The 25,965-nt window shown below is 17.7% G+C and overlaps 1 protein-coding gene across 1 annotated transcript; it reads right to left on the bottom strand.

Moving 5' to 3' along the window:
- Window positions 1–1,134: 1,134 nt before the first annotated feature.
- HO133_000013 (uncharacterized protein) lies at window positions 1,135–3,060 on the bottom strand (the record flags this gene model as incomplete). The annotated part of the gene is made up of 1 exon (XM_037290953.1): window positions 1,135–3,060. One exon carries the CDS (start codon window positions 3,058–3,060, stop codon window positions 1,135–1,137), a length of 1,926 nt encoding a protein of 641 aa, XP_037157827.1.
- Window positions 3,061–25,965: the final 22,905 nt, after the last annotated feature.

Here is a 25,965-nt window from a genome sequence, read left to right as displayed (position 1 = left end):
AAATATTATTTAAAATCTAACGAGTAAAGGCCTATAATTAAATTTATAATTTTTTTTTTAAATTAGAGCTATCGAGTAAATAGATAAGCGATCTTTAATAAGCGAACTTAGATAAGCGATATTTGAATTTCTTACGCTTTAATAATTATAAGACTAAACTTAGAACTTTTTTATTTCTTTAATAGTTTACATTTCGTTTTATAATTTAAAAAAAATATGAAAATTTTAATAGAAAATAAAAAAGTTATTCTAAAACTAAATAATATATATCTATTTTTTAATTAGAGCTATCTAATAAGCGATATTTTTTTAATAATTGCGAATACTAATTTATTTACTCGCGATAACTTAGTCGATTTAATTAAAGAGCGTAGTAACTCTAAATTTATAATTAACTATATATATAAATTCAAGATTTTCAAGCTTAGCTCTATCTTATTCTTTTATATATATTAATTATATATATAACTTTTATATAATATTAAGTAATATAATATTAATCGTTATAGCTTAATTAGAAACTAATAAAAAAAATATATAATATATTTATAATAGAATTATTAAGATTATTATATTAAAAGAGTTTTAAATAAATAATACTCCTTCTATTTTATACTTCTTATTCTTATTTCTCTCATTATAAAAAGAGGGTTTCAAACTTTTCTCACTTACTTATATCTTATTTTTTTAATATTTTCTTATATTTAAATCTTAAATCTTTATCTTATATAGAGAGAGTTTTTTTTAAACTTAAATTATATAGTAAATTATTATTTATATATTATTAGGCCTTAAGACCCAGCTAATTATTATTTAGAACTTATTTATGCGTGTAGTTTTTATGGAACGTTATACGAGATAGCACTAGCAACTACTAAAACATGGCAAAAAATTCAACACGCATTTGAGCGCGGACTGCGATCCTCGTCGGGCTTCCCTCCATGCCCGTTGTTTCGGCAACGCCCTCTCCTGTTCATGTGCTGGCAGGGCAACTCACAGCATTGGTTTACTCAGTAATCTGCCACAGCCATTCTCGCCGCAAAGTTCGATATCACTCTACGCTATGGACGGAAGGTTCCTGCTCTTAGGGTGATGATGATTGTTGTTGTTTTTGGTGTTGTTAGACGCTTGGAGTCATGCTCTTTCGCTCGGGGCTAGAAGCTTTTTCCGTGCTTCTCTTATAGAAATCAAATCATGCCCAGAAGGAGGCATAACCATTCTTGGACCTTTGATACCCCTATACTCGTCGATGCAATCTTTTGCATTCATGATTGGTTCACTCTCAAGCTTTCCCAGTCGGACTGTGATCCTGAAGGATTCGCCCCACTCGAGCAATGTGTATACAGTGCCAACGAATTGACACTCCAGAACATGATAGTCCTCGCCACCTATGTTCGAAATACCAGACCCTAAAGGTATAACTAGTAGAGCTTTCGGCGATGTATAACGATGTTGCAACAATAGGCAATTCTCCCACTGATCCAGAGCGGTCCGAATCTGCCAGTGAACTGATATGTGAAAGCTATAGGGTTGCAGCTTGTCTGTATCCCCTTTTTCTAACTCGCGGTACTTCCAGTATCCAGTTGTCGCGCCCTGTTCATCAACATAGATTCTCTCATACTCATCCGCATTGGTCCGTAGCTGAACATCCAACAAGCTGAATGGGCACCAAGACCATCCCCCTTTTTGGCTCATAGTAGCGTGGCCATGGTATAGGAAAGATTCTTCAATTACTACGAGACCTGCAATAACAGCGCGCGTAATGAGCGCAATGAAGTCAGACTTGGTTGTCTCTGGCTTATGTTCGGTAAGAAGCCCAGCGACTACCATAAGATCTCGTGGCCACGACGTGTTTCTTGTCCGAAGGACTTTCAAGATATCTCCAATATTGTTGAATTGTTGCTGACGTAGCTGCTCGACCAAGGACGATACTATCCAATGACCGCGGGAAGAATAAGCTGGATGACGAGCTAGGATATTTTCATCAAGATTCTTTAATTTGTAGCCGCTGGGATCATCATATATCACCCAAACTTTCCCTTTATGAGTCAGCCTCAGCTCCAGAGCAGTCCAGGCACGAGTGAACCATGGTGAGAGCACGAGAGCGAGACATGAGCGACCGCCGTCAGTCCAGGGAGACTGAACGATGGACTGATCGTGTATAATCGTGTGAGAGGCTTCTCTGAAATTCTCGTGCATCCGACTGATAGCTTTTTGTCGAGCTACCCGTTCCGACGGGATAGAAATTGTATCCCACCAAATTGCTCTGCACCCCAGGCTTATCGCTATATCTCTGAAGTAATTGAATAAGCACCGGTTTACGTGGCCATCGCCTTGTACTCCTCCGCCTGTGCCATCTGACCATACATGGGAGATTGCCATGTATGGCTCTTTTTTTGAGTCGACAATATACGGACTTTTCTCGCCGTCGTCAAGCCACCATGTGATACATTCGCTCTGAACCCCTGAGGTTCGGAACCATAGTATATCATCGCAAGCTTTGTCTGAGCACTTGTGAAGCTGTTGAACACGGGTGCTATCAATACTGCTAAAACAGCAGACTTCTGCGGTGCAGGTATCATGTCCTGAACTCCGGTGCGATGTTTCGACATCAGACGAGTCTGTCCGATTTTGGCTTTGTAGCATTCTCATGAGAACAGGTAAGTCAACCTCTTCCCTCTCATGTCCCCCTACCGCCAGGTTCCAGAGCCGATTCATACAAATACCGTTTTTATGCGCTGTCTGAGTAGCTTCGACGATTTCTTGCCTAGATATGTGTGTTCGCAATGGTTGTTTAAACTCGAATTCAGGTAGGATGAAGGAGTTGATAGTATTCAACCAGTTGATTAGCTCACAGAGGTCGAACAAGATCACAGACGCCTTCGGCTTCTCATGTCCTGGGTAATATACCTCCATCGATAAGGTGTGTATAATCGATGCCAAATTCCAAGTCTCGACCTCTAGTCCTTTTTGGCTTGCGTTCAGTTGGCAAGAGACAACAACAAGGGCCCAATCGCGAAAGTGTTTCCATTCACAAGCAGGGGCAGGAGTATCTTCCATTTTTTGTTTTATAGAGCAGCAGATTTCGTTCCGGCACGCCTTGACTTGAGCTACGCTGCATATTTGCTGCAGCATATCTAACAAAGTCACGTCGGGATGCTTGTCTTTGTAGTGAGCAAAATTCGTATACGCGCCATTCTGTCAAATTAGTCGGTTTTATTCACTAGGTGGTATAAAACGGTAACATGTTCCTCACCTCTTCTTTGTAAATAATTTGAGGAATTTCGATAGGCTTTGTATCACTCTGAATGTTTTGACATGTATCGGATGTTTGCTCTCCTGAAGTCAACAATAATGGTTTGGCGCAATCAAACTTCTCGGGTGGCGGATAAACCCATTCATTAATCTCGGTGTCATATGTAGGCATCATCAAGATTTTTGACAGCGAGAAGCGGGTCAAGAATTCTTTCTCGCTCTTCTTTACTCGCTGCGCAATGTTGGAAGGTTGGGGAAAGAGTGAACACGTCTTCTCAATTAGACTAAATTACACAGCCTAGACGGCTTCACGGACCGCACTACATACCGGTGCGCAGAACACGACGTACGGGAAAAGGCTCGCCGATCATGGCCTCGGTCAGCTGTAACCAATCCCGGTCCCTCGAGCTGTATGCGACTACCCCGCCCTGCACGTCGGCATGCTGACTGGCTAGGTAGATACGGGCGCTTGTTGTGAGGTAAAGATTAAGGTTCTACAGTGGCACACAAGGCTTGATTAATAACTAACTATGAGTATACAAGTATAGGCCGATGAATTACATTTAGGATTTATAGCTTAATAGAGATAAAAAAAAGTTCGATAGAGGTAAGTAGATGCTAAGTATATATATCTCGTTCGAAATAAAAGAAATATACTTAGCATATACTAATATCTTATTAAAAGTAAAAAAAAGTTACTTTAATTTAGCGATATTAATTCGCGTAAGATAACTAATTTATAAATTTATAAATTTTCTCTTTTATCTTTATTATAATATTTTACTCTTAAATAAATATCTAGTATACGCTATAATATCTAATATATTTATTTAATATATTTATAATACTATTATAATAGAAAATATCTAATAATTAGATAGTATTAAAGTATTAATATATATAAATAAGTTATTTTATTAATTTTATTAAATGCTAGTAATATAAGTAATAATAAATAAGATAACGTAAAAGTAAAGAATTTATTATTTATTATTTTACTCTTTATAAAATTAACTTCTATAATAAATCTATAGTATATAATATTAATATGTATTAATTATATAAGCTATAGTTATAAAGATTAATCTTATTATTAATTAAAGTAATTAGCGTAAAGTAATAATTAAAAAAGTTTAAGATTATACTATTATATTTAAACGAGTAAAGGCCTATAAATTTAATTTATAACTATTTTTTAAATTAGAACTATCGAGTAAATAGATGAGTAATCTTTAGTAAGAGAACTTTAATAAGCGATATTTGAATTCCTTACGCTTTAATAGTTATAAGATTAAATTTTAAAATTCTTAATAGTTTAAAAAGCGTAAATAGCGTTTCGAAATTTATAAAAAAAAATTTAAAACTTCAATAGAAAATAAGAAAGTTATTTCTATTATAAATAATATATATCTAGTTTTTTTATAAGAGATCTCGAGAGGGCTAGCGAGCTAACTTAGTCGATTTAATTAAAGAGTATAATAACTCTAAATTTATAATTAACTATATATATAAATTTAAGATTTTTTAGATTAGCTCTATCTTATTCTTTTATATATATTAATATTCTAGAATAAGTATAATTAAAATTCTTTATTTTATAAATATTAAATCGATATTTAATAGAGAAAACTATAAGAGTATTTAAGAGATAATTCATTAATATATATTAATAATAGATTTTATTATATTTAATTTACATATATATTAATTATTTTAAAATTTAATAAAATTTAATTATTTAAAAAAAAGTAAGTACTTAAATATAATAAAAGTAATTATTATTATTATATTTACGCTACGTAACGAAATAAGAGATCTTAACGAAGTTTTTAGAGAGATCGAGGTTGGAGTAAGGTTTCGAGTCGAGGTTTCTAGTTTTCTCGAAACTCTAATCTCGTTTTAACTCGAAAGTAAGATTTTATAATATTTTTTATTATCTTAATAAACTCTAAGTATCTCTAAATAACTCCTCTAAATTTTAATAAGATATATTAAAAATAGAATAAAATAGAGTATAAAATACGATATCTTAGTTTAAATAAGAGTATAAGATATAGTTACTTAGAAAGATAATAAGATATTTAAGATTAAGGCGTTATTAAGATAATAGTCTCTAGTTAATCTAAGTAAACACTTAACGAGAGTAATCTAACTCGACCTTATCTCGTTAAAATACTATCTCGAAGCGAAATAATATTAAGTATCTAAAATCTCGTCTTACTTTACTTCGTTACGTAGCGTAATTATATTTATTAAATTAAAATTATAGATATTAATAATATTTAATAAATAAATATTTATTTATTTTACTCTTATTAAATTAGAAAGTATCTTAAAATAATAATTAAAATTAATATAATTTATTCTTTATAAATTAATAAATATAAAATCTATATTATATAAATCTATAATCGAGTATTATAATATAATAAAGTTTTTATTTAAAATATTTAAATTAAAAAAGATAAAGATATATTTAAATCTATAGATTATCTTTTTTAACTATTTATAATATAAAATTTAAAGTTATAATATTAAATAAGATATATTTATATTTATATATATAAATTTTATTTTATTTATAAAGATTAATCTAAATTAAATTATAATTCTTATAAGAGAATTATAGTTGTATAGATTATTTAATATAATAATATAAATAATATAATAGATATTTATATTATTATTTTAATTCTTTATTTAATATATATTATATTTATTTAATATATAATTATCTTTAAAATAAGATAAAATAATTTAATTAATATATATAATAGAATAAGATAGAGTTAAGCTTAAAAACCTTAAATTTATATATATAATTAATTATTAAAATAAATTCGCTATACTCTTTAATTAGATTAGCTAAATTACCGCGAATAAATGAATTAGCGTTCGCAACTATTAAAATCTCGCCCTCCCGCGTCTCTCTTATTAAAAAAATAGATATACATTATTAACATATAGAATTACCTTTTTATTTCTATCAAAATTTTATAATTTTTTTTGTAAATTTTAAAGCGCTATTTGTGCTTCCCGAATTTTTAATAATTTTGAAATTTAGTCTTATAATTATTAAAGCGCAAGGCATTCAAATATCGCTCACTAAAGTTCGCTCACTAAAGTTCGCTTACCTACTTACTCGATAGTTCTAATTAAAATAATAATTATGAATTTAATTCATAGGCCTTTACTCGTTTAATTATAATATAATATTTAATCTCTATATTTTAAATAAATTTAAGATAAAATAATTTAATTTAATTATAATATAATATTTAATCTCTATATTTTAAATAAATTTAAGATAAAATAATTTAATTTAATTATAATATAATATTTAAACTACTGGCCGAAAAGGTATAATATAGTATGGGATATTAACCTATTATACCATACTCTGGTATAGTATAAGTTATTAAGATTTACATGATCCCATACCTAGTATAATATAGGATCTTGGCGGGATATCCCACGGTATGGTATATCTGTGGTATCATACCATGAAATGGTATATATATGGGATATCCCGACTGGAATTTCTATATTTAGATACATTTATTCGATAAATCCGACATAATAGCTACTACTACCATGGCTGCCCCTACCATAGCTACCACTACCAATGCCTGCCACTACCATATCTGTCACTACCATGGCTGGCACTACCATAGCTGGCACTACCATGTCTACCACTACCATATCTATCACTACCATATCTACCACTACCATGGCTACTACTATCATGACTACCACCGAAATATGGCCCCCGCGCATCCCAGTCACCATGTTTTCTAGCTACCTAATTTTGTACTATATTTAAAACCTAGCCTCGGAGAGGTTCTGGAGAATTAATCCGTCCGTTCTACACATCACATATCTGACATTCTAACAGCTACCACTACCATGGCTATCACTATCATAGCTATCACTATTTATTATTAATATAGTCTACTATCATATGATAGTTATGATAGTAGTAGTTATGATAGTAATAGCCATAATAGGGGTGGTTATAATAGGGGTGGCTATGATAGGGGTAGCTATGATAGAGGTGATCATGATAGGGGCAGTTATGATAGGGGTACTCATGATAGTAGTAGCCATGATAGTGACAGCCATGATAGTGGCAGTCATAATAGTAACAGTTATAGTAGATAATAGTGATAGTTATAATTAGCCAGAATAATAATTAGAATAGCTATTTATACTTCTAAATATAGAAATCTCAATAAGAATATTTCATATATATATTATTTCATAGTATAATACTATAGATATACTATATCGTAGAATATTTTATTAAGATTTCGAATTTATATTAGAAAAATAATATAATATTTAACTCTATTTATATTATATCTAGATATGATATAATATTACTTAATATAAAATATTCTATAAAATATTCTATATCTTTTTGATTAGTAATTTAATCTCTATATTTTAAATAAATTTAAATAAATTTAAATCTTATATAAAGTATATTTTTATTATTTATTAAATTTAATTAAGTTATCTAGCGCTATTATAAATAATATTTTTATAACTATTAAAAAGTATTATTTTTTAAATTTAATTATATATAAGTTATATATATATTAACTAATCTTAAAACTTTTTATTTTTTTATAATTTTTTATAAATCGTAGATAAAAATATAATAAAGACTTATTATAAGTAATTTATTAAAATATTAATATTAAAAATCGAGTTTTTATTTTAATTTAAAAGTATAGATTATTAAAGTATAAATTTAATATAGCTTTAATAAATATATAGCTTATAATAAGTATATATATTTTTAAAATTTATTTTAACTTTATTAGTATATTAATAGAAATTTAACGTAAATACGCTTTTAATTAATTAAAAGATAGTAAAAATTTAAAAATTTAAATAGTAATTTATTTAAATAAAGAGTATTATATAGTTATATAGTTATATATTTTCTTTTAATAATTTTTAAATAATATATTAAAATTATTATATTAAAATTATATTAAATTAAAGTAAAATTAAACTATATAATTTTTTTATTACTATTATTATAAAAGATTTAAAATCTTATATTAATATAATAATATAAGTTTAAATCTATAAATTAAATTTATAATCTATTTTTTTAATTAGAATTATTATTAAAGAAATAATTTTTAATATTATATAATATTAATATAATATAAAATTATTTTATTAATTTATATAATTTATAGATATATATATATAAAGAGAAACGCGTTAAGATTTAAATAAAAAGATATATTAAGTATAAAGAATTAATTTATAATAATTATCTATTAAAAATAGAGAAAGATTATATTCTTATAATAAAAAGTATTGAAATATTAAAAAGAAATAAAAATAATGTATTAATTAGTAATATAAATCTTATAATATCTTCTACTATAGTAAAATCTTTTAAATAATAAAATAGCTATAAATATCGAACAATTTTAATTCATTTAATATATATTATTTGATATTCCTTCTATAGAAATTATAGTAATATATTATATTAATATAATAAAAATAATAAATTAAGTTATAGTAGTATTCTCCGCTTATTAAGAAATAAAAAATAAAATTATAAAGAGTATATAATATAAGATTTTAAAGAGTTAAGTTATATTTTTAATAATAATAATCTTATTACTACTTAATTTCTTTATAATATTCTTTATATTTACTTATTATAATTTTTTTTTTTTTTTTTTTTATAAAGTATTAGATTAAATAGCTAGCTAAGTAATTAATTAAAAAAAAAATTAATATAATATAAGATCTTAAAGAGCTAAGTTATATTTCTAATAATAATAATTTTATTACTACTTAATTTCTTTATAATCTTCTTTATATTTATTTATTATAATTTTTTTTTTTACTTCTTCTTTTATAAAATATTAGATTAAGTAATTAGCTAAGTAATTAATTAAATAATTAATTAAGTAAATAATTAAGTAATTAATTAACGATTTAATTAAGTAAATTATTAAGCTAATAGAATAGATAGTATTAATAAAGTAGCTAATTAAGTATTACTAGCTTAAAAAAAGTATATAAAAAAAAATAATAATTATAAATCTATTTAAGCTTTTTTTAAGAGTTTTTTAATATATTTATAAGTAGTAATAAATAGTTATTAAATTTATTTACGATCTTAATTATTAGTAGTAATAAATTTATTAAGAATTAATTTAAGAGTATTAATAAGAGATTTAAAAGATAAATAAAAGAGATAATTAGTAATATTTAGATAAGGGATATTAAGAGTAAATATATTTATATTTATTAAATTAATAGAATTATAGAAGAAATATATTTATATAAATAGATAAGATTATTATTTAATCTTTAACGCGTTTAATATAATTATAATATTTAAATATTAATTTAACTTATTAATAGTAGATTAAACTTTATTATTTTTACATCGTTAGAAAGCGTATATTAAACTCTATAATTTATAAAATTATAAAAAAATAATATTTATAGAGAGCTAGTTATTTTAAATTATAAAATTTTTATATATAAATTTTTAATAAGAAAGCTTAAAAGAGCTAGCGAGTTAATTTAGATAGTCTAATTAAAAAGCGTAGAGAACTTAAATTAATAATTAACTATATATATAAATTTAAGATTTTCTAGCTTAGCTCTATCTTATTCTATTATATATATTAATAATTAAATTAATTATAATAACGAAAATTTTCTAATAATAAAGTTAAATTATATAAGAATCTTAAAATTTTATAATCGTAGTAATTAAAATATCTAGAATATTTAAAATATTTAATTTTTAAAAAATCTCTAATTATAAGATTATATTATTTATTTAAATACTTTATAATTATACTTATTATATATAACGTAATAAATTTAAAAGATTATATTAAAAATATATTTTATATACTTTATTAATAAATTTTAATATGTGAGTAAAATATAATAATAAGATATATAAAAAGAAGTTAAGTATATAGCGATAAGATATAATTTATAATTTTATCTCTTTTTAAATTTATATAAATATAATAAATAAAAAAAAATGTTTTTTTAATATATAGAGTAACGCGTTAATAATAGTTTTAGATAAAAAAACTATATATTTAAGCTTGAATTAAGTTTATAATAATATAATATAAAGAAAACTAAGATAATTTCTAATGTATTTAAAAGAGATATAAATTTAAACTATAAGAATAGTAATATAAATTATATATTTAAAGCTTAATAATTAATTTATAAGAAGCTTATAAATAAACTCGATAATTATAAATTCTTTAAATCTTCTCTTAAAAATCTTTTATCTCGATTAAAGATTATTATAATTAATTAATTATCTTAGTTATTAAAAAAGATACATTCGTCTAAATATAGTTTAAAAGCGTTATTTTAAGCTCTAAGAGAGAAGTAGAAGAGAATATTATTATTTTAAATATTTAATAATATATAAATAAGAGATATTAAAAGTGAATTAATATATATAAAAAAATAAGTTAGATCTAAATTATAAAATCTTAAATATATATATATAATTAATTATAAATTCGTTAGATCTACGCTCTTTAAATAGATTAATTAAATTATTATAAATAAATAAATTAGCGTTTATAATTACTAAAAAATTTCTTATTTTATATTTAATCTCTTAATAACTTTATTATTTTTTATTAAAATTTTTTTTTTTTTTTTTAAATTATAGCTTGTAATTTATACTTTTTAATATTAAAGAAATTTTAAAATTTAATTTAATAATTATTAAAGAGTAAGAATTTTAAAATTCGCTTATTAAAGTTTTTTTATTAAAGATCGCTTATTAAAATTCGCTTATTAAAGTTTATTAATCAGTCTTAATTAAAAAAAAATATATATTATTTAATTTTAAAATAACTTTTTATTTCTATTAAATTTTATAAATTTCTATAAAATTATAAAATATAATATAAACTTTTAAAAAAAAATATATATTTTTAATCTTATAAGTATTTAAAGATAGAGAATTTAAATATTATTTTTTAAATTTCGCTTAATTACTAGTTAAAAAGATATAGAATATCTTATAGAATATTTTATATTAAATAATATTATATCGTATTTAAGTATAATATAAATAGAGTTAAATATTATATTATTTTTCTAATATAAATATAAGATTTTAGTAATATATATTATAATATAATATAACTATAATATTATACTATAAAATAATATATATATAAGATATTCTTATTAAGATTTCTATATTTAGAAGTATAAGTAGTTATTTTAATTATTATTCTAGCTAATTATAGTTATTACTATTATCTATTATAACTATTACTATTATAATTATTACTATTATAGCTATTACTACTATAGCTATTACTATTATAGCTATTACTATTATAGCTATTACTATTATAATTATTTCTATTATAATTATTTCTATTATAGTTATTTCTATTATAATTACTTCTATTATAACTATCTCTATTATAACTATCTCTATTATAACTATTTCTATTATAATTATTACTATTATAGCTATTATTATTATAACTATTATTACTATAACTATTATATAATAATAAATTATTTTAATAATAAATAATAATAGCTATAATAATAATAGTTATAATAATAATAGTTATAATAATAATAATTATAATAGTAATAGCTATAATAGTAATAGCTATAATAATAATAGCTATTAGAATATTAGATATATAATATATAGAATAAACGAATTAATTCTCTAGAATTTCTTCGAGATTAGATTATAAATATAGTATAAAATTAAATAATTAAAAAATATAATAATTAAAATACGCGAGAATTATATTTTAATAATAAATATAATAATAATAGATATAATAGTAATAGATATAATAGTAATAGATATAATAATAATAGATATAATAATAGTAGATATAATAGTAATAAATATAATAATAATAGATATAGTAGTAATAGATATTAATAGTAATAGTAATAGTAGTAATAGTTATTATATTAAATTTATCGAATAAATATATCTAAATATAGAAATTTTAATTAAGATATTTTATATATATATTATTTTATAATATAATATTATAGATATACTATATCGTAGAATATCTTATTAAGATTTTATATTATATTAGATATAAGATTATATAAATCTTAATAATTTATATTATATTAAAGTATAATATAATAAATTAATATTTTATATTATATTATATCTTTTTGACTAATACACTTAATAGCTTTAATTAAAAAATATATATATATTATTTAATTTTAGAATTAATATTTTAATTTTTTATTAAAACTTTTTAATTTTTTTTTAAATTATAAAATATAATATAAATTTTTAAAGTAAAAAAAAATATTAGATTTAATATTCTAAATATTTTAAGATAAAGAATTTAATTATCGCTTATTAAAAATTATTTTCTTTATTAAAAATATTCTTTAATATAAATCTAGATAGTTGAGTAGTAATAATTTTAATAAAGTTTAAAACTATTTTAATTTATTCTCGATTTAAATTTATAAATCTCTCTTACTAAAAAGTTTAAAAATTATAAAAATTATAAAATTTAATTTCTCGCTATATATAGTATACTTAGTTATTATAGAAATAATAAACTTTTTTTATTTAAATAATAATAGCTAAATCTATTATTTTCTTAAATTAATTTAAAGCTACTTTTAAAAGTAACTTATCGAATTTATATATAAGCGAATTTCTATATAACTACGCTATAAATCGACTTAAAATAAAATTTCTATTTTTTAAAATTTATAAAATACTTTTTATATATTTTTCTTTTTAATATATTTTAATTAAAAATAAAAATTATATATCGATATCGATACTTTTAAAGTATAAAAATTTATTATTATAATTTATTATATATAAAGAGAAAAGAAGATCTTTATTTTTATTAGAGAAGATATATATACTATAATATTTCTAAGTAAATTAATTAATATTATAAAATATAACTCTTAATTTATAAAGTTTAAGATCGTTATTATAATTTAGATAATTTATAAAGTTAAATATCTAATTAAAATATTAGAAGTATTATTATTAATAATTTATATTAATTATTTTATTATAATTTAGATCGCTTAATAAACTACGCTTTTTATATTATTTATTAATAAATTAAATCTTTAACTAATTTATACTTCTTAATACTTATTAAAATTTAATCTTATTATACGCTATAAAATTAATAAGATAAATATTATTTTTAATATATTATTTAAATTTTAAATAGATATAAATTTTAAAGAGAAGTAAGTAGTATTAGAAAGTCTTTATAAGAATATTCTAGAATTAAATAAATAAATAATATCGCTTAAAGAAATTTTAGTCTATTATATAACTTTAATAGAAATAAATAATAATTTTAAAAAACGCCTTATTAAGGCGTATAGTAAGAATTCTTAATAAATTAAGATTCTTAATTTATTTAAATAATCTAACTTATTAAAAAAACTCTACTTTTAAAAATATAATAATTTTATTTATAATATTATATTTAATTATATTAATAAATAAAGACTTTATATCTCTAAGTCTATATAGTAAAAAGTTTTTTAGCTAATATATAATTAGAATTTCTATATTATTTCTATATTACTTATATTAGAATCTCGCTATTAATCTATATTAAAGACTTATTAAAGTATCTTTAAATCTATTTAAAGTATTATTCGAAATATTAATTTAATTAAATTACATAATATTCTATTTATAGCGAGCTTAATCTAATTTCTACGCTATCGATTTTATTCTATATTATAATAATAAATTTTATTATTACGCTTTCTTTCTAAGAAGATAAAAATATACTTTTTATTATAATATATAAATTCTTAAAGAGAAAACTTCTTATATTAGAATTTAATAAGCGAATACTTTATTTATTATTCTAATATCTTATAATTAAAATATTTTTATTATTATAATTAGCGATTATAATATTAAGTTTATAAATATTTTCTAGAAAACTATTTTTAAAAAGCTCGAAATTACTATAATAATTTTAACTATTTATTACTTTTAAATAAATAAATAATTAAAAAGAATAAATTAGAGTATCGAGATTATTTTATAATTTTATTTTATTACTAATATAAATAACTAATTAATTATATTTTTATTTTTTTAATTATATCTTAATAACTTAATTATATTAATAAAATTTATATTAAATAAAATTATCTATAAATTTCGAATAAGAGATATTTTAGAGCTATTTATAGATTTATCGCTAAAAAATCTCGATTAATTATATTTTATTAAACGCGAGAAAGTTAATAATACTATTACTTTCGCTAATATTATAATAAAAGCTCGCTATAATAATAGCTATAAAGCTATTAATCTTTATAAAAAATTATTAATTTATTTAAGATTATATTATAATTATTTTATTTTTAATATTAATCTTTAACTCTCTAATTAGAGAATTAAATTTTTAAAATATTAGAGAAAATCGAAAATCTTACTTATTAATTAGATCTTTTAAATATTATATATATTTATCTAATAATATTTATAATCTAATTAAAGTCTATATTAAATTAAACTAAAGATTTTTATTATATAATATTTTATTCGCTATAATTAATAAAAAAAGAAGAAGAATAGATAGATCTAAATCTTACTATTAGATTTTTATTATTTAAAATTAAGAAATTAAATAATAGATAGAAAATTAAAAAGAATATTAAGTATTTAATATATTAAAAAGATAGTAATAAGAAGTATAATACTTAATATTTATTATATATTCTCTTAGAAGTAAAGAATCTTATAGTAAAATATAACGCTCGAATTTCTTTTAATTTTATAAGAAATTATTAAGAAAAGAAGTAGTCTATTATATAACTATTAATTATAAAAATATTTACTTTATTAACTACTATTAAGAATTAAGCTACTATTATTAAAAAGCTAGATTATTCTTAAAAGAAAAATTATACTTTTCTACTATTAGTTTAAATGATTTTTAAGAATTTAATTTTATCTATTTTATCGTTATTATCTACTTTATAATCGAATATTTTTATTACTTCTATTACTTATCGTAGTATATAATTTTTAACTTAATAAAACGTCTTTTTAAGAAAAATAATTCTTATATAAAGAAAGAAAGTCTATACTTTATTTAAAGAAATAATTTTTTTTACTTTACTATAAAAAGAAAGAAAGTTTATTCTTATTTAAAGAAAAGATATTCTTTATTAGAAAAAACCGCTCTTTACTTATAGCGAGAACGCTATCTTTCTTTCTTTCTTATTAATATATATTATAAATTATACTTAATAGATATACTTAATAAAAACTAATAACTAATAATTTAATACGATTTAATATTAAAATATATTTATATAATTAGATTTCGTAGAAAAAGAGTTATTTTTATTATTACTTAAAAAACGTTTTTCTTAAAAATAAGATTTCTAAGAATTTTATACTATTATAAAAATTCGTAAAATTAATAAAAAGTTATAAAATTATAAAAGTAAAAATAAAAGTAAATTATAAGTATAAACTATAATAGATATTAAATTAACTTCTTATTAATTAAATTTAATTTAATTTAAAGTTAATTAACTCTCTATAAACTTATTATTAATATAATTTCTCTTTCTTCTATTAGAATTCTTAATTCTTTTTTTTAAATTATAGAATATAATTTATATACTTAAATAATTTAAGAATTATAAAATTTAACTATATAATTCTAAGTAAATCTTAAATTAAGATATTATTACTCTTCGAGAGTTAAATTTAATCTCGAAATTAAATTTAAAAATTAATTACTTTTTATAAATTTAATTTATAAATCTTTATTTATATATTTATATTAATAGTAATAGATAGATTAATAAGTAAATAAAAGAATTTTAATTCTACGCGAATAATTATATAATAGAAAAAAGAAAGATTATTTAATTTCGAATACGTTTAATATAATATAAAATATTAATATTTTTATTAAAAAGAGAATAAAATTTAAGATTATTAGATTATTAGAAAGTATAAAGCTAATATTATAATTTATAAAATTATAAAATAAAAAGATTTATAAAAAATAGAGTAGTTAAAAATATAAAACTTTTATATATAAATTTTAATAAAAAAGCGATAAAAGCGCTAGCGAGTTAAATTAGCGAGTTTTATTAAAGTATATATTAATTTAAAATCTATTTTAAGCTATATATATAAAAAAAAAGATTAAATTTAATTTAGCTTTATTTTATTCTTTTTTAATATTTAATAAATTTAAATTTATAAATAAAATTTATAATACTCTTAGCTATAATTAAAATATATTAAATTAAATCTTTAATTTTAATTCTATAATTTAATAAAGTTGTTATATAACGAAGTATTAATATATATAACTTAATAATATATAATAGAATTAAATTTTAAAGAAATAAATTAAAATTTTTTTAATATATTATATTAATAAGAGAGATTAAATTTTTTTATTAAGTAAAGTTATTATATAACTAATATAATTATATAATTATATTAAAGAGATAGTTTTCTAAATATAATAATATTTAAACTAGATTTTTTTTAAAGTTTTTAAAATCTTAGAATTTATAAACTCTTAAACTCTTATAAAATTATATTTTAAAATTAATTTAAAAATCTTATAACTTTTATAGAAATAATAATTCGCTAAAATTAAATAAAAGTTATTATTAAATAAAAGTATATTAATAAACTAGATTAAAAAGCTCTTAAAACTATATATTCGATTAAATACTCGAAGAAATTAAGATAAATAATAAATTTAAATAAAATACTATTTTATAACTATTTACTCTACTCTTCTTCTTTAATATTACTTTATAAATTATATAGCTATTATCTTTTAAAATAGTTAAAATTAAAACTATATATAATAGCTATCTTATTTTAAAAATTTATATTTATAAAATTATTACTTTATTAGAAAATCTCTATTTTTAATAATATTTTAATATCTTTTTAATATTCTACGAGTAAAGATCTATAAATTAAATTTATAATTTTTTTTTAGAGCTATCGAGTAAATAGATAAGCGATCTTTAATAAGCGAACTTTAATAAGTAATATTTAATTTCTTTACGCTTTAATAATTATAAGATTAAATCTAAAAGTTTTTTTTATCTAAAAGCTTATATTTTATTTTATAATTTTAAAAAAATATTTTAAAACTTTAATAAAAAATAAAAAAGTTATTCTAAAATTAAATAATATATATCTATTTTTTAATTAAAGCTATTCGACTATCGAGCGAACTTTAATAAGTGATATTTAATAAGAGATATTTAAATTCTTTACAATTTAATAATTATAAGACTAAATTTAATAATTCTTTTTTTTATTTAAAAATTAACAATTCGTTTTATAATTTAAAGAATAAAATATAAAATCTTAATAAAAAATAAAAAAGTTATTCTAAAATTAAATAATATATACTTATTTTTTTATTAGAGCTATTTAATTATCTTTTTATAGTTATAAATACTAATTTATTTACTTATAATAATTTAGTCGATTTAATTAAAGAGCGTAATAACTCTAAATTTAAAATTAACTATATATATAAATTTAAGATTTTTAAGCTTAATTCTATCTTATTTTATTATATATACTAATATACTTACTTAATAAAGATCTCTTTTTCTATTAATTAATTTTACTTAAAGATCGCTATTAGCTATATAGCTTTTAATATAATAATTATTCTTTTATATACTTAAATTTTCTATTTATAATACTTTTATATATATTTATTAAGATTTAAATTAAAGCTTAATAGAGATTATACTAGTATTTTAATATTATATTATTTTAATTATAATAATATCTCTTTAAAATTATAGATTTCTACGCTATTTTATATAAATATTAATTAATATCTTATTTTTTTAAGTTCGCGATATTAGAGTAATATATAAGACTTTAAAATCTAGTTAATATAATTTATATTAATAATAGATTTCTTTAAATTATTCTTATTAAGATCGTATTTTATAAACTTAATACTCTCTAAAAGCTAATATAATTCGCTTATTTAATTATTATAAAATTCGCTATAAATTCTAAAAGATTAATATTTTAAATATTTAAAGTTTTAATAGTAATCTAGATAGTAATATTTATCGAATTGTTAAGTTATAAATATACGATTATACTTTTTAATCTTAAACGAGCTCTTATCTATAAATATTATATATATATAAATAAAGATTTATAAATTAAATTTATAGAGTTAAATCTTTTTAAATTAAATTAAATTTTAGTTTTAGCCCTAAATTAAATCAAACTCTAATTACTTATTATATATTTTTAATCTACTTTTATTATTATAAAATTAATTTAATCTATATAATATATAAATATATATATATAAAAAGAGATATATTAAGATTTAATTAAAAAGATATATTAAGTATAAAGAATTAATTTATAATAATTATTTATAAAAAATAGAGAAAGACTATATTCTTATAATAAGAAGTATTAAAATATTAAAAAGAAATAAAGATAATATATTAATTAGTAGTATAAATCTTATATTATCTCTTATTATAATAAAATTTTTTAAATAATAAAATAGCTATTAAAGTAAGATATTAAACGATTTTAATTTATCTAAATATATATTATTTAATATTTCTTTTATAGAGATTTAATTAATTATAATTATTATAATAAATCTTTCTCTTATAATATTATTATAATAATATATTATATTAATATAATAAAAATAATAAATTAAGTTATAATAATATTCTTCGCTTATTAAATAATAATTTAATATAAAATTATAGAGAGTATATAATATAGAATTTTAAAGAGCTAAGTTATATTTTTAATAATAATAATTTTATTATCGCTTAATTTCTTTATAATATTCTCTATAATATTCTTTATAATATTCTTTATATTTATTTATTATAATTTCTTCTCTTATAATGTTTCTTTTATAAAGATTTAATTAACTATAATTATTATAATAAATTCTTCTCTTATAGTATTATTATAGTAATATATTATATTAATATAATAAAAATAATAAATTAAATTATAATAATATTTTTTATTTATTAAATAATAATTTAATATAAAATTATAGAGAGTATATAATATAAGATCTTGAAGAGTTAAGTCATATTCTTAATAATAATAATTTTATTATCGCTTAATTTCTTCGTAGTATTCTTTATAATATTCTTTATAATATTTCTTATATCTATCTATTATAGTTTCTTCTCTTACTTTTTAATATAGTAAAGATAATAAATTAAATTATAATAATATTTTTTATTTACTAATTAATAATTTAATATAAAATTATAGAGAGTATATAATATAGAATTCTAAAGAGCTAAATTATATTCTTAATAATAATAATTTTATTATTACTTAATTTCTTTATAGTATTCTTTATAATATTCTTCGTAATATTCTTTATATTTATCTATTATAATTTCTTCTTTTATTTTTTAATATAGTAAGAATAATAGATTAAATTATAATAATATTCTTCGCTTATTAAGTAATAATTTATTATAAAATTATAAAGAGTATATAACGTAAAATCTTAAAGAGCTAAGTCGTATTCTTAATATTAAAAATCTTATTATTACTTAGTTTCTTTATAGTATTCTCTATATTCGCTTATTATATTAACTTCTCTTATACTAGCTAAATAGATTAATATAAAATTATAAAAAGTAGATTTATTATATTATTACTACTAATAATTATCTTCATAATATTCTTTATAATATTCTTTATATTTATTTATTATAAATCTTTCTCTTATTTAACTAAGTATAAGAGTATTAAGAATAAATATATTTATATTAATAAAATTGATAGAATTAATAGAGTAATAAAAGAATAATAATTATATAAATAGATAAAAGAATTATTATTTAATCTCGAACGCGTTTAATATAACTATTATATTTAAATATTTATTTAATCTATTAATAGTAAATTAAAATTTAAAAGTTTAATATCGTTAAAAAGCGTAAATTAAGCTTTATAATTTACGAAATTATAAAGTAATATTATTCTTAAAAAACTCGTTATTTTAAAATATAAGACTTCTATAGATAGATTTTTAATAGTTATAAACGCTAATTTATTTATTTATAATATCTAATTAAAAAGTGTAAATCTAATAAATTAATAATTAACTATATATATAAATTTAAGATTTTTTAATTTAGCTCTATTTTATTCTTTTATATATATTAATAATCTTTTAATATCTAATATAGATATTCTCTTATTTACTTAAGTCTTTTTCGTCTATTAATTTATAATATAAGAGATTTAAAATATACGATATAGCGTTAAAAGTCGACTTTACAAAGTACGCGCTGAATAATAAATTAAGAAATATTAATCTCTAGATCTATAGCTAATTATAGATAGAATTTATATCTACTATTTAAAGAACTTATAACTATATATATAAGCTATTATAGATCTTAAGCGTTAATTTTTTAAGGCGTTCTTAAGAAAGATTTCGATTAAAACGCGTATCTTCGAATCTTAGAGTTCTTCTAATAATTAATATAAGAATATTAATATCTCATTTAATCTATAAAATAGTTTAATTCTTTATATTATAATAATTAATAATATATTTACGTTATAGAATCGTAAGATACTTATTTAATATATAAGACTCTATTTTATAATAGATTATAAAAATAATGATAGAGAAAATCGCGAAAAAACGCGTAAATTCGTTATTTGTTTTAACTCGTATTAATACGCGTAACGCGATTATAGTAAAATATATTAAATAAAAAAGATTAAGATTTTAAGAATAGAGAATAATAAGTAAGTTAAATATTTTATATATTAATTATTATTAACTAATTAAACTTGCTATAGCTCTTATACTCTTATACTTTATATCTACTTATTTATATTATACTTTCTTTAAAATAAATCTTTAAATATAAAAAATCTTTACTAATTAAATATATACTAATAAATTAATAATTAATAAATATTAAATTATATTAAATCTCGATTTAATAATTATATTTATCTTTTATATTTTATCTCTCTCTTATAGTAGTAATTTAGAGTCTATTAATTAGATTATAAATATAATTATAATATTAATAATAATAATTAAAAGCTTAAGAATTAAAGAAGAATTAAAATATATAATCTTAAAGATTTATTTTCTTTTAAACTTAGTTAAGACGTAATAGATTATTATAAAAAATATATAAAGAAAAGTTCTTTCTCTTTACTTTTCTATCTCTTAAAAGCTTATTCTTTTACTTATACTCTAAAATTAATAAAAGCTTATCTTACTATTAAAAAATCTTATAATTATATATAACTCTATTAGTACTTTTATTTATAATAATAATTTTAAATTAATAAATATAAAAAATTATTATATTATTATTACTCTAATTAATTTAATAATACTCTTCGATATTTTAATTAATAATTATAATATATAAATAAATAATATTATTATTTAATATTACGAAAATAATAATCTTATAATAATCTTTAATAAAAATATTTTAATAAAAACTAATATTTATAATATTAATTCGCTCTTTAAGACTTTTTTAAATATAATTCTCTTCGAAGAGTTTAACTATAATAACGTCGTATTTAAATAAATTTCTATCTCTTAAATTAAGCTCGAAAAGTAGAATTAATAAAAATTTATTAAAATAGATAATATAATCTTCTAGATTAATATAATTAAAAATTATTAATTCTAATAATTAAAGACTTAAACTTATTTAAAATCTTATATATTCTTTAACTCTTTATAAGTATACTATAAAAACTACGTTTAAAATCGTTTCTCTAATCTATAAAGCTACTTAAGATATCTAAAATAAGATTAAGAATATTAAGATTAATTTCGTTAAAGTAGCTTTCGAAGATAAAAGTTCTACTTTAAATATTAATTATTTTTTAATTTATCGTTATTATTAAAAACTTAATAATATATATAATAATTTTATATTATAGTATAAAGAGAATATTATTTATATAGAATTATTATAAATATAAACTTTATAATAAAATAGAAAGATTAAAAGATCTTAATACGCTAAGTCTAATTAGATTATAATATAAATAAAATTATTAAAATTATAATATTACCTTCTTTTTTAATTTAAAGCTTTAACGATAACTATTATATAGTAGATATTAATCTTATAAAAAGTATATCTAGATATATATAAAGTAATATTTTTAAATATATTAACTTAATTAATATATATAATAGAATAAAATAAAATTAAGCTTAAAATTCTTAAATTTATATATATAATTAATATAATTAACTATTAATTTAAGATTATTACATCTTTTAATTAGACTAACTAAATTAGCTCGTTAATTCTCTTAAGCTCTCTTATTAAAAATTTATATATAAAAGTTTTATACTCTAAAATAACTAGCTTTCTATAAGTACTATTTCTTTATAATTTAATAAATTATAAAGCTTAATATACGCTTTTTAATATTATAAAAATAATAAAGTTTAATCTACTATTAATAAATTAAATTAATATTTAAATATCGTAGTTATATTAAACGCGTTTGAGATTAAATAATAATCCTTTTATCTATTTATATAATTATTCTTCTTTTAATATTCTATTAATTCTATTAATTCTATTAATTCTACTAATTTTATTAATATAAATATATTTATTCTTAATATTCTCGTACTTAATTAAATAAGAGAAGAATTTATAATAGATAAATATAAAGAATATTATAAAGAATATTATAAAGATAATTATTAGTAGTAATAATATAATAGATTTACTCTTTATAATTTTATATTAATTTACTTAATTAGTATAAGAGAAGTTATTATAATAAACGAATATAAAGAATATTATAAAGAAATTAAGCGATAATAAGATTTCTAATATTAAGAATAAACTTAGCTCTTTAAAATTCTACGTTATATACTCTCTATAATTTTATATTAAATTATTATTTAATAAATGAAGAATATTATTATAACTTAGTCTATTATCTCTATTATATTAATATAATATATTACTATAATAATATTATAAGAGAAGAATTTACGATAATTATAGTTAATTAGATCTTTATAAAAAAAATATTAAAAAAAAATTATAATAAATAAATATAAAGAATATTATAAAGAATATTATAGAGAATATTATAAAGAAATTAAGTAATAATAAAATTACTATTATTAAAAATATGACTTAACTCTTTAAAATCTCACGTTATATACTCTTTATAATTTTATATTAAATTATTATTTAATAAATAGAGAATAATATTATAATTTAATCTATTATTTCTATTATATTAATATAATATATTCTTATAATAATATTATAAAAAAAGAATTTATTATAATAATTATAATTAATTAAATCTCTATAAAAGAAATATTAAATAATATATATTTAAATAAATTAAAATTATTCGATATCTTACTCTAATAGCTATTTTATTATTTATAAAATTTTACTATAATAAAAAATAATATAAAATTTATATTATTAATTAATATATTATCTTTTTTTTTTTAATATTTTAATATTTCTTATTATAAAAATATAATCTTTCTCTATTTTTTATAAATAATTATTATAAATTAATTTTTTATATTTAATATATCTTTCTAATTAAATCTTAACGTATCTCTCTTTATATATATATATTTATATATTATATAAATTAAATTAAATTTATAATAATAAAAATAGATTAAAAATATATAATAAGCGATTAGAGTTTAATTTAATTTAGAATTAAAGTTAAAAATCGATTAAATTTAGAAAAATCTAACTTTATAAATTTAATTTATAAGTCTTTACTTATATTTTATAATTAATTTAAAATCTTCTTATAAATTAATATAGTTATTATAAATTAATAGCGCTAATAAAGAAGATTATTCTAAAGATCTTTTAAATAATAAATAAAAGTTAATAATCTTAAGATAATAATAGTAAAAGTTTATTACTAGATTTAAATATTTTACTATATTTATAAATAATTATTAAAATAAATTTTTCTCGATTTTAAGATCTTTATATTTAATTTTATATATTAAATATTCTCTTTTACTAATTAAGAAATTATTTTTTTATTTATCTAATTTAAATTAAACTATTTCTTTAATATTATAGATTTTATTTTCTTTATTAATATCGATAGATAGCGATAATAGCTTAATCTATTTTAATAATAAATTATTATTATTAAGATATAATAGCTATAAATAAAAGATAAAGTAAATATTATTTATAAAAATCGAGAGTTTTAATTTATAAATAATATTATTTAAAGCTTTAATAATTTTAAATAATTTAAATCTTTTATAATCTAGTAATTTATTAAAATATATAATTTTAATATTTCTTCTATTAAGTATAATTATATCTTTAATCTTAAATTTAAACGTTAAAAGTTAATAACGATTAGCTTATTTCTTCTATAGAGCTTATAATTATTTAAATTAACTTCTAAGATAATATCTTATAATATTTATCTTTTTAATAAACTTATTAATTAATTTAATATCTCTCTTCGCTTTTTAACTAGCGAATTAATTTTAAAAAATTAAAGATTCTATTCTCGAATAAGAAATATATTCTTTAATAAAAAGAAATAATAATATATTTAATAAGATATTCTTATCGAAGTTAGTTTTAAACTCTACTATTAATAATAGATTTATTTAATTATCTTAATTATAATTAATATAAACTTTAAAATATTATTTTAGAATAGTATTAGCGTTCTTTATTTATTTATTTATTTATTTATTTATTTATTTTAGAATAAAACGTAGTAGAGAGTTTAGATTTAATTCTAATTCTTTTATATAGTCTTCTTTAGAAATATACTATAAATTAAATATCTTAATTCGAAATAATAATAAATAAGTATTCTTTTTCTCGCTATATAAATTTAATAAAAATCTAGATTATTACTTTTATTTCTAGAGAGTTTAAAAAAATAAATTTCTTCTTCTTATTAAATTTATTTAAATTTATTATAATATACTAATAAAGACGCTTATATTTAAGATAAATAAATAATAATATAATAAAGTTAATAAAAATATCTTATTAATATTATTTAGAAATAAGAAAAAATTTAAATAAATTTTATTTATTCTCTCTATAAACTTTAGATCTTTTATAAATATAATAGCTCTTAATATAGTAAATAACGAAATCTATTATTTTTAATTAATAATAATATTTATTTAATTTATTATAGATTAATAATTTATTAATATAATTTTTAAATAAAAAATTATAAATATTTTTAATAATCTTAATTTATAATTTAAGAATATCTAATATATATAATTTATTATTAATATATAATAATCTATTATAAAATAATAATTATCTAATTCTAGCTTATAATTATTTTTAATTATCTTAAATAATAATTTTCTCTATTTAAATATCTTTAATTAAATAATTTTTTAAACGATATTATTATAATTATAGACTTCTTTTATTAAATATAATAACTTAAAAATATTAATAATAGAGATTTCTTTTAATTCTTCTTTAAACTTCTCTTAAAAAGTCTTTATTAAGACTCTTAATAATAATTCTTCTTTAAAATCCTTAGTATTAATATTATCTTATTTACTAAATTTATATAATATTATAATT

This window comes from Letharia lupina (genome assembly GCF_014066315.1).
Source record: "Letharia lupina isolate WasteWater1 chromosome Unknown contig_1, whole genome shotgun sequence".
Classification (NCBI taxonomy): Eukaryota; Fungi; Ascomycota; class Lecanoromycetes; order Lecanorales; family Parmeliaceae; genus Letharia; species Letharia lupina.
Note: the sequence above shows the minus strand (reverse complement) of the source record. Positions and strands in the feature narration are given on the sequence as shown.